General features: G+C 49.0%; 1 protein-coding gene across 5 annotated transcripts; it reads right to left on the minus strand.

Moving 5' to 3' along the window:
• Positions 1 to 779: 779 nt before the first annotated feature.
• TAC3 (tachykinin precursor 3) lies at positions 780 to 7540 on the minus strand. 5 transcript variants are annotated; one of them, XM_088800137.1, is made up of 8 exons: positions 7354 to 7538; positions 6730 to 6842; positions 5416 to 5466; positions 4244 to 4340; positions 4021 to 4050; positions 3488 to 3541; positions 3029 to 3103; positions 780 to 1115 (listed from the first exon to the last, which is right to left on the minus strand). In XM_088800137.1, exons 2-7 carry the CDS (start codon positions 6835 to 6837, stop codon positions 3030 to 3032), a joined length of 414 nt encoding a protein of 137 aa, XP_088656263.1. In that variant the 5' UTR covers positions 6838 to 6842; positions 7354 to 7538; the 3' UTR covers positions 780 to 1115; position 3029. The 5 variants fall into 5 exon arrangements, with proteins under 5 accessions (XP_088656263.1, XP_019597862.1, XP_019597865.1 ...); XM_019742303.3 differs by having other exon boundaries at positions 780 to 1025; positions 7354 to 7537; XM_019742306.3 differs by having other exon boundaries at positions 780 to 1025; positions 5416 to 5463; positions 7354 to 7536.
• Positions 7541 to 10508: the final 2968 nt, after the last annotated feature.

Below are 10508 nucleotides of genomic sequence, written 5' to 3' on the forward strand. Positions count from 1 at the left end.
CAGATGAATGAAAACACCCATACACACCTCAGTTAAGTGGCTTACATATACTGTGAACAACTCGACCAGTGTTACAGGAGCTGGTGCATTATAGAAGAGTCTGAAATAAATGTTTCCCCTTTATAATAACTAAAGTGACCAGTTAACACTGAAAACATCTGCTCTCTTCTTTCTCAGCTGCTACAGTAACTTCTCTGTCCATTTCCCATCCTAGCAAGATCAAGAGTTGTTTTCTTGTCCACAGCCCTGCTAGACTGTAAACACTGTATATGGGTCACCATCTCATCCCCATGACCCATTGAAGGACCCATTCTTGACATTTGGGGACAGAATAATGATACAGTGCTAGAGATGCATACGCTTCTGTGGCTGGGTCTTTGCACAGCCTTGATCCCCTCCTCCCTCCTCTAAGTAGAGTCAGATTCAGGGATTAATATCTCACAGGCCCATTCTAGAAATACAGACAAGCTCTTCAGAGTATGTTTGTTATTTATCTGAAACTAGTCTGTGAACTTTTTTGAGTGCTAGAAACCATCTTCCAAAATCATTTATTTATTCTTTTAATCACTAAATAAATCTCCTGATGCTAATTGTATGGAGCACTGAGTAAAACACTGTTGGGAAAATTCATGTGTGCAAAATAAAGATACTTCCATTTATATATGATATACATGTGTATGTGTGCATATCATATATATGTATGTGTGTATGATGTAGCTGGAAGAGTCAAGGAAGAGAAAAAGAAAACCCCACCCACCAACAAAATACATGACTCTAGATCATACATAAAAATCCTTTATTGTTGAGGAGACCAGGGGAATCTATAGTCAATGCCAGCTGGGACAGTGGATGCCCACTGAACAGTTTCCACATCACTATGGGGTAGAGGGATGGGGAAGGAGTCAAAGCACGAGTGTTACAAGGCTGGGAAGAGAAAGGGAAGTAGGAGTGCATGCACCTGGGGATTCAGAGAGGGCAACAGGGTGTCTTCATGATGCAGAGCCCAGGAGTCCAGAAGTGAACTGCTGAGAACCAAAAAAAGGAAATCACATCTTCTAGCCTGTAAAACTCCACCAACCACGGGCTGGGGAAGCACGGGGAGATGGGGAGGGCATCTGTAAGGGAGATGCGGAGAGAATGGAAGTCTGATGCACAGCTATCCCTCAGTGTTAAATAGAGGACTGAATTCTCATAGCTGCAGGTGTTTGTACCTTCCCAGCTGTGTATTTCTCATTCACTTATAAACACCTGTGCACATGTTCTGTTGAGGACTACGCAAAAGATGTAGTGACAAAGTTCATATCATCCTAGCATCCGCATGAGCCAGGCACACACACAGCCCCATCCACTGCACCCTGGTGCTGATGCTCCCCCAGCCTCACCCAGTCCTTCCTCCTCTTTCCAGAAACCCCAGAAGGCCTGGGGACCACTTCCTTTTTCAGCAATTTCATCTGAATGAAATAAGATGATACAATGATCTTTGTTGATTCATCCCGTCTAATCTCTTTTAAATGCCAGCCACCAGGGACCTTATGTCCTATTCTTCCTGGCACCTAACAGGTTGAGAATGCTCCATCAGTGGTGAGATTATGAAGGCTGCAATTATGGGCCTCTGAAAGAGCCTAGATTCACCAGCAAGCAGTAAAAGTAGATTTCCACAATGCACTTGTTTCTGCTATTTGTATAAAATACTATGGCAAAATTACACTGTAATTATTTTTATGGCCGATGCATAACGCTGGGAGAGAGTATGTCATCCAGATATAGCTGTCCGTATAATTATCTGGCGGTCGGCAGGACTGAAATAACCATCTAATGAGAGCAAAATGATACGGTAAGTACCATGTAATCAGCGAGTTACGGTTATTACAGCTGTTTGCGCCCTCTCACCCAACACTGAATGGGGGGCCAGACCTCATCTCTGGCCCAGGGAGTCATGCGCAGTTTCATCGAGAGCCAGTTCCTGCTCCTTGGGTCTCCCTTGAGACCAATGAGTGTGGGTACCAGGGGCAACAGTCCCTCCGTAATAACTGAGGCTTCCCAATCCCTCTCCTTCTCTCCCCCCACTTCTTTCTTTGAAACCAAGTGCAAAGAAAGCCATCAGTTAAGCTGCTATTGCCGTGTGTGGGAAGATAGTGTCAAGGCAGAAATTTCCGTGTTCTGACTAGACGCTTCCCTGGGGTACTCTCACACTCGCAGAGCAAGTGAGAGATCCGTCAGCCCACTCAGGCCTGGGGTCCAGCCCAGACTGCTCTAGGCAGACAGACCGGAGCCAGCCAGGCCAACGCTAGGACATTCCTCATGCCGCCCAGACCGCAACAATCATAACGAAGCCAGCAGGGCACTGTGTGCCCAGCACGGTTCGGAACACTTTACCTATACTCAGTCATCAAAACCACAGCCCTGCAAGGTACTATCGTCACCCCTATTTTTCAGATGGAGAAACCGAGGGACACGGTCAAGGGGCCACAGCTAGTGAGTGGCAAATCCAGGATTCAAACTCAAGCCATCCTCTTATCCATTACACTACACAGAGCAACTAAGATACAGTTTCCAGCTATTAGATTTTAGAGTTCCTTGCGTCTCTTCCTAAATCACCCTTGTGGAGAACTATACACTAGACCCAGTAACCAGAGATTCTGAATGATCCTAACAGTGAGCCTGCCTAGGAGGCGAAATGTTTCACTTGTGAACTGGATGTGGTACCTGTAATTATCAGATGATGATCTCTCCATCTTTGGCACAGATCAGGAGAGAACGCAGTCCAAACAACAGAAGTTGCCCATCAGGGAAGCCCCAAAGGAAAGTGATGAAAAAGAGAGGTGTGTGTGCGTGTGTGTGTGTGTGTGTGTGTTCGCAGACAAGCACATACCTCTAAGTGTTGGTGTGTTTGACTGTGTTTGGGGCACTGGCAGTGTATTTTAGGGCAAATTTATGAGCATTAATGCCTGTAGCGTCAGACAAAATGTTTCTCTGTCAACCTACACACACATAGTCCCCCCTCCTCTCCCTCACCGACAATCCTTACCTCATTCCACATTGGTAGGATACTTGAGGCTGCCAAAGCTGGGGACATTCTCTTGGTTCACATCAATAGGAGAGTCTGGGGTGAAGTAAACACTGTCGTTAGGAGGGAGTTTTCTGAATGTGACCTTCACCCTGACCCGACAATGAGGGACTGGCTGTGAAAGGCAGCATTGGAAGACAGAGTCGGGAGGAAGAGGTGCTCTTCGTTCGGGAGATGAGGAGAAAGCAGGGCCTCCCTAACCACTCCTGTTCCCAGCTGCAGCAGAACCATCTTATAAGGCTCTCCCCACTCTGCTCCCAGAGAAGGCTGCACTGTGGATCCAATCTGATTGGGGAGAAGGGGCTGAAGAGCCCTCACTGTGGCTGAGAAAAGTCATCACTTTCCCTCTGAGAACAAATATGAGATATTTGACTTCTGCGTATCGTGGCCAATACTCTAAACCCTTCCACACACTCCTACCTGGCTGGATGTTCCTCTTGCCCATAAGTCCCACGAAGAAGTCATGCATGTCACCTGCAAAAAAAAAAGGCCAACATTGTCCACAGTGACAATGAGGGGGTGATGTGTTTCCTGAGACACGTGTCAAGTCTTCTGAGATTGGATTTCTCGTCTCTGTTTCTGTCTCTTGCCACAGCTTGACACCCCACAGTTAGCAGGCTTTTCCCTAAGCCCTCCCTCCACCCATCTCGCCCTCCTCCACATTTCCAGAATTCTCTGCCCCAGCAGATGCCTGGCTTAGAATCTTCACAGCCACCAAGAGGTCCTCTTGGTTCCCAATAACCAGCCAGCAGAGGAAGAGTCCACCATGCCCCTCACACCTGCTTCCTCCTAGTTCCCGTGGCCTCCCAATTCAGGAGAGGCTAGCTGAACCCTTGCAGCTGGCATATTGCTTGTGCCAGCTGAGATGGGGCCAGCCAAAATAGTCACTGGGCCCGTGCCCATGATGCTCTGGGCAAGTGGTCAGCAGAGATAGGGAGGAAGAGGCTACTCACGTTTCTGGAAGAGTGACAATTTCTTAGGATCTGTGAAAGCAAGAACAGGTATATAACTAGGGATTGGAATCTGGAAAGTGACTATTGGTGGGTGTTCAGATCACAACCCTCAGTCATTCACTAGGCCATCTGCAGGCTCCTTCCCACCTGAAGGGGTCTCCCGGCCCATTTCATCCTCAGAATTCTGCCCCCGCACATCCTTACCCCCAGGGCTGCATCCTACCCTGGCTAGCCTTGCCCAGAGTTTTGAGCAATTCATCCACAGAGACTGAGCCGCTGCCGGAGAGAGTCTTGAGCAACTGGTTGATATCCGGGACTTTCTAAGGGAAAGAAACAACGAGGACTGAGGCAGGAAGCTCACACCCAAACTATTCCCTCTTTTCCCATGAGAAACAGCCTCTCATAGAGACTATCACAGCTGAACCTGACATCTCATTTCTTTCAGGATTTCCTCTGGTATCCAACAGAAGAGAAATGTGGTCCATGACCCAGGAGCACCACCACTGGGACCTTGTTAGAAATGCATATTCTCAGTCTTACCCCAGACCTACTAAGAACCTGGATTTTAACCAGGCCCCAGATGCCTCACATGCATACCAAGGTTTGAGAAGGCCTGGGAAAGGGGACACGTTGGGCATCCCTTAGCGACTAACCAATTGTCTCCCTTTGCCCAGGACTGAGGGACTTCCTGGGATGTGGAACTTTCAGTGCTCAAGCTGAGATGGTCCTGGCAAAACTGAGACAGTTCGTCATGTGATCTCCAACTCCAGGGCCCTTTTGAGCCCTCTCCCTTGAGGCTGTCTCCCAGCTCCTGCCACCTCGGTTCTTTGGGCTGTCAGTTCTTTGCTCCCTGGCACATCAGGAACTAATTTGCCCAAGGATGCGTTTGCCCCACTGACTGAGCCATGAATTCCCCCATCACAAGAAAGGCTGATGAGACAGAGCAAGTGTCCTCTGGTCTGTGCTCCATGACTGAGTTGCCGACAGGACTCTGTCCTGGGGACGGGTGAGGGGAGGCCGCTTGGGCACATCTGCAGCCCTGAAATACCCGCACTCTGCACTGTCTGTGGATGTTTCTCTCTGTGTTTCCCATTGCCTCTCACTCTTTTTTTCTCCATGGATTTCTGTCTCTGGATTTTTCTGCCTCTTCCCTTTCTATCCTGGATTTAAAATTCCAGGAAGGCAGCACGTTCAGAGTGATACCTCTTCTCCTCCACCCGCAAATGACCCTTAGATTCTGGACCTGATGCCAAGTAGAGGCTCTCAATTGTCTTGGTGATTTTTTTTTTTTTTTAGCAACTTGGGCACAGCAGGCTGATTGGTGGGCACACACCACATACCCAGCTCATTGCAGCTGCAGAGAGACTGATAGTAATCATGCTTGGAGATTCTCACCTTGAATCTCAGAGGTGCCACTCTGTCCAGCGTCCACACGTCCCTGGGCTGCTGAGCACACACAGAAGCACAGTGACACAGGATGCACCCCACACGGACCAACCCAGTTGCTTAGGCACTCATAAGTCCTACCCTCTTCCCACCCCAATTTCCCTCATCGTCACAGACCTGCGAGGGAAGCGGTGTGACAGAAATGTCTTTCATTGACCAAGAGCAAGGTCTCAAAGTAAATCTGTCTCAGAGGAATATACCCAGAAATGCTATCTTAAGCTGAAACTTTGGGTTCCAAACACAGTGTCCAGTCCATATTTGGCACTCCCCATGTGTTTTTTGAATGTGGTACAACTGCTGCCATCTGCCAGGCTGTCAGCCTATCCGGCCCTGGGACACCTCACCAGCTGGATGAAGGCTGGTGATCTCTCTCTTTGCCCAGCACATAGCTTCCCAGCTAACCATATTCCCCAAATTATTCAAATGCTCTGCCCACCTCCTATAAAGAGATGCTAAACAGATTTGAGGGGGAGAGGCAGTTAGACTTCACACATTGAATTCGTAATAAATTCCACCTATAATCGTCTTAAAAGCATTTGTACCAATATAATTGCTATCATTTCAAAACCCTAAGAAGATTTCCTCCTTGTTCTCCCTCTGTAGCCCTACCCTGACAAGTCCTGTTCTTTTCTTAGAAGAGCTTTGAAAATCAGGGCCTAACCCATTTTGTTTGTTTGTTTGTTTGTTTGTTTCCCTATCCTGACTAAGCAAAGGCTGGAGGAGGGAAAGGGGGATGGTAGAGGGAAGGCTTGGGATCTTAGGACCACCTGAGTTTACCAGGGGTGGACGAGCAGGGGATAAGGGAGTTTATTTGAAATTTGAAAACAAAATAAGACACATAACTGATAGATAAAATAGCATACAAATGACCATTTGGGAGAGAAATTCTGTGTTTCACTACATCCAGGGAGCAGAGAGGATCTGCGCGCCCTGCAAAGGGACAGAACCTGAGCTGGACCAGCGAGAACCTTAGACCCCCCTGGCCTACCCCTCACAGTACCATCTAGTCACCAAGTCACCAGTCCATCATATTGGTAAGGCACCTTTTACATTCAAGGCGTCCAACTCACGCAGAGGGACAGAGACACAGACACACCCAAGCAGTGAAAACAGGAGTTGACAAGAGATGCAGGGAAATCCAGCCCTCTGAGGGATAATTCTGCCCCACTTTCCCCCCTACAGCTTTTGGGACCAGCAGAGCGCTGCTCGCATGATGTTGCCCAGTACTCTGCCAGGGCAGGCCCAGCTGGAGGGGTACCTTACCTCCTTACGGCCCCCACGAGGTACCATCTGCTCCTGTGACTCCTCACAGACAGCCCCCTGAGCCAGGCTGAGGGCCAGGATGGCTGCCAACAGCAGGGCACTCCGCATGGTGCCTACGAGGGCAAAGGGACAGAAAGGGAAGGTGGGGAGAAGGATGCAACACGGGCGAATGCAGGAAACATTTACAACCAGTAGCCCTGCTTCCCCAGCTTCCAACTCCCACATGCGAGCCCTGGTCAGGGTGAGCACCTCCGAGCAGGGGGACATCCCTTGGGCTCAGTTCACCTGGCAATGAGCAAGGGGGCAATAGGGCCAGGGCCCCTGGGCTCTGAAGGAAGATGATAGATTTATAGGACATGCACAGATCTATTTCCTTACTTGGCTTGAAGAGGGATCTGGATGTTATCCTCCAGCACTAGGCAACACCAAGACTTAGACAAAAACTTTCTAATGTGAAACAACCAGCTTCACCCAAACATGACTAGTTCTCAACCCCTTTCTTTCGGCATTCTGCTCACTTCCCAGGGCCCTGCTCCCCGATTAAAGGCTGCCACCTCCTTTATTTCTCCTGACTCTGGCCCCTGTCCTTTGGTGCCAGCTCCAGCCCTTCCCTTTCATGCCTACCTGTGGAGCAGCTTTGAGCCTAGAGCTGGATGGTCTAGCAGGATGAGGGAGCTGGCCGGGAACACTGCCTGCTCCCCACGAAAGCTGGGGATGCTGATGCTGCTGTGAAGAGAGAAGCAGGGAATGGAAGGGATCTGGGAATGTGGCAGGATCTCCGCCCGAGCTCCCTGATAAAGACTCTGGGAGAGTCTGGGGGAGCTGGGGGAGGGGCTGAGAATCACCAATCCCAGGGTGGCTGGAGAGGAGCGAGGAGCGGGGAGGCTGGTAGGAAGGAAGGTATAGGCTGCGGCCACACACACACACACACACACACACACCACAAACCCAGCAGTGAGCTGGAGTTATCTGGCAGCCCACTTTCCAACAGCCCCTGAGCTCGGCATACAAAGGAATAATGTGTGTATGGTTTGTCACAAAATGTCCAAGCGAGGTCTAGCTCAATAAGTATAGTCCCTGGGCCTCTTTTTCCTCCTTGTTCACCCTCCAGCTCTTTGCCCTTTAAACCCTCAGACTAGACTGCCAGGCCAGAATAGTTTCAGTCTAGTGCTTCTCTAGCCCTCCCACCACCAGGACGGCCAGGCTCAGATCCCGAGGATGGGGAGGGGAGTCTGGCATCCCCTCAAGTCCTCGTTTCCCCCTCTGTCCTCCTCTCAGCTGGAGCAGAACCGTCACCCCCGTCCTCCAAAGAACTGCGGGTCAGCACTTCTCCCTGCTGTTGACTACAGAGACCCCCAGGGTCTGGCTCTCGGCACCACCCCCACTGCCCAGGCCTCTCCCCACTCCACTCCCTCTGGAGCCCTGAATCAGCCTGACTTAGCTGCATCCTTCTAGAGTACTAACTTCTAGTTGCCCCACTATAACCTCGGAAAGGAGGAACAGAACCCTACAGCTGAGCTCCCCCACACTCACCCTCAACCCCAGCATCAATCTCTTCATTGCTTCTTTATTTCCTCACAGTTACATTTCCCCCCACTCTCATCTGTCTTCCTGCAGCTCAGGCATCTTCTCCCCTGACTTTTCAAGCCCTTCGTTCACACCCCACACTGTGGAGGGGGCTTATGTTGCTTATTTCACACCCAAGGTGGAGCCTTAGGGGAGAGTCAGTCATAACCAGGATCAGAAAGGAGACACCGAGAGAAAAGATGCTGCTGAAAGAGATGAGGAGAGAGGCAAAGTGAAAACTGCTTCAGGGTGATTCGTCACTCCCAGTGTTTATAATGGGTTCAGGGTTTGAACATTTGCAAGGTTCACACAGAGCAATCCATTTGATTTTCATCAGCACCACCATGTGAATAGAAGATGTTCCCATTTTTCAGATGAGGAAACTGAGGCTCACAAAGCTCAATCACATGCTCCAGGACATACAGCTACTGGACAACAGCCTCAAATCCAGGTTTTCTCACTCTAAACCTCCCCTTCATTTTATTACACTGGTATGAGCTTTAACGAACAAGGGAACAGCTAACTCTCCCAGAGGAAGTTGTGGCCTATTTCCCCAAGAGACCTGGAGATATGCGACCTCGTACTGTCCTACATCCTGAGATTAGGGAAAGGACCATAGCTCTGTTGTGTGTTTCCTACAAAACCTGCTCACTAACACCTTCCCCAGTCACCCTATTTAAAATTACTGCCACTCCATGCTCTGCATCACCCACCTTTTTTTCTTTCTTTTTTTTAAAGTTATTTGTCTTTTATTATTGAGTTATACGAGGTTTTTACATATCGTAGATAAAAGTCCCTTATTAGATACAACTTGCAAATATTTTCTCCCATTTTGCGGGTTGTCTTTTCACTTTCTTAATGTCCTTTGAGGCACAAAACTTTTTAATTTTGATGATGTCCAATTTATCTATTCTATTTTGTGTTTGTCCTTTTAGTGTCATACCTAAGGATTTGCCTAAACCAAGATCACTAAGATTTACTCATATTTTCTTCCAAGACTTTATAATTTTAGCTGTTACATTTAGGTCTGTGATCCATTTTCAGCTAGTTTTTGTGGATGGTAGGAGGAAGTGGTTCCAATTCCTTCTCTTGCGTGCAGATCTCCAGGTGTCTCAGTAACATTTGCTGAAAAGACTGTTCTTTCCATATTGAACTATCCAGGCACCCGTCCCTAGTCCAAGTGCAGCTGCCTCCTCCTCTCCCCCCACCTTTCTTTTCATCATGCACTTACTACGTCCAACATACTAAATACTTTACTTAGAGTTTGTCTAGCGCACCCCCCCACCGACCAGAATGTCAGCATCACAAGGGCAAGGACTTTTGTCTGTTTTGTTTGTTATTGGATCCCTAGCTTTATAGTGTTTGGCATATAAATGGCTGCTCAATAAAAATTCATCTATAAAGCAAAAAGGGAGTCTGAGCCCAGCTTCTTGCATTGCAGCCCACCCTGTGGATCATCCACAGAGCCTCTCAAGCGCTGCTAGGGTCTGAAATGTTTGTCTCCTCCTCTACACTCCTCGCACCCCACCCACCCTGGGACTTAAGCCATACTGAAAGAAGTCACTGGCTACGCTACACGCGCCCCATGCTCACCCCTGAGTGAGGGCAGCAGCTGGGTGTGAGGCCCCTTTATTATGTGATAGGCTAATGGGGCCTCATCAAAAGCTTCCTGTTATCCACCTAATTACAGGACCAGGACCCAGGGTTGGGAGCCTTAGGTGGGATGATGGGTAGAAGTGGGAGGCTGTTTACACGTAAATGGCATGACTGGTTCATGTCTTTGAGAAGCTCAGTGCTGTTCTAATTGGACCTAGTCATCTCTCCCTTCCTCCCCCACCCATCTAGAGGAGGTCTAAGCTAGGCAGGCTGGAGGAATTTGGGGGTGCAGGAGGAGGAAGACTGAAGGCTGAGGGCTAAAGCCTCCTGGGTCCCATCTCTGTGACAGCCTCCCACCCCCCACCAACCCATCCATCCCTGCCCACAAGCCCTGGCACTAGGGAAGCAGGGCTTCAGCAAAGGTCCACCATGAATAATGTCCTTTGATGATGTGGCATCTCACAGAGTATGGCAGGAGTCCAGGATGGGGGGAGCAAGGCAATGGCAGGGAGAACTCATCATGCCTTGATCTCTGGGATTAACAAAGACTTGAAAGAGCTGATGCTAAACTAAATCAGAGAGGTGATAGAGAAGCTTTGGAGGTATCCACCAAATGA

The sequence above is a fragment of the Rhinolophus sinicus genome, chromosome 1, assembly GCF_057876585.1.
Source record: "Rhinolophus sinicus isolate RSI-liver-muscle chromosome 1, RSI-T2T, whole genome shotgun sequence".
NCBI classification, from domain to species: Eukaryota; Metazoa; Chordata; class Mammalia; order Chiroptera; family Rhinolophidae; genus Rhinolophus; species Rhinolophus sinicus.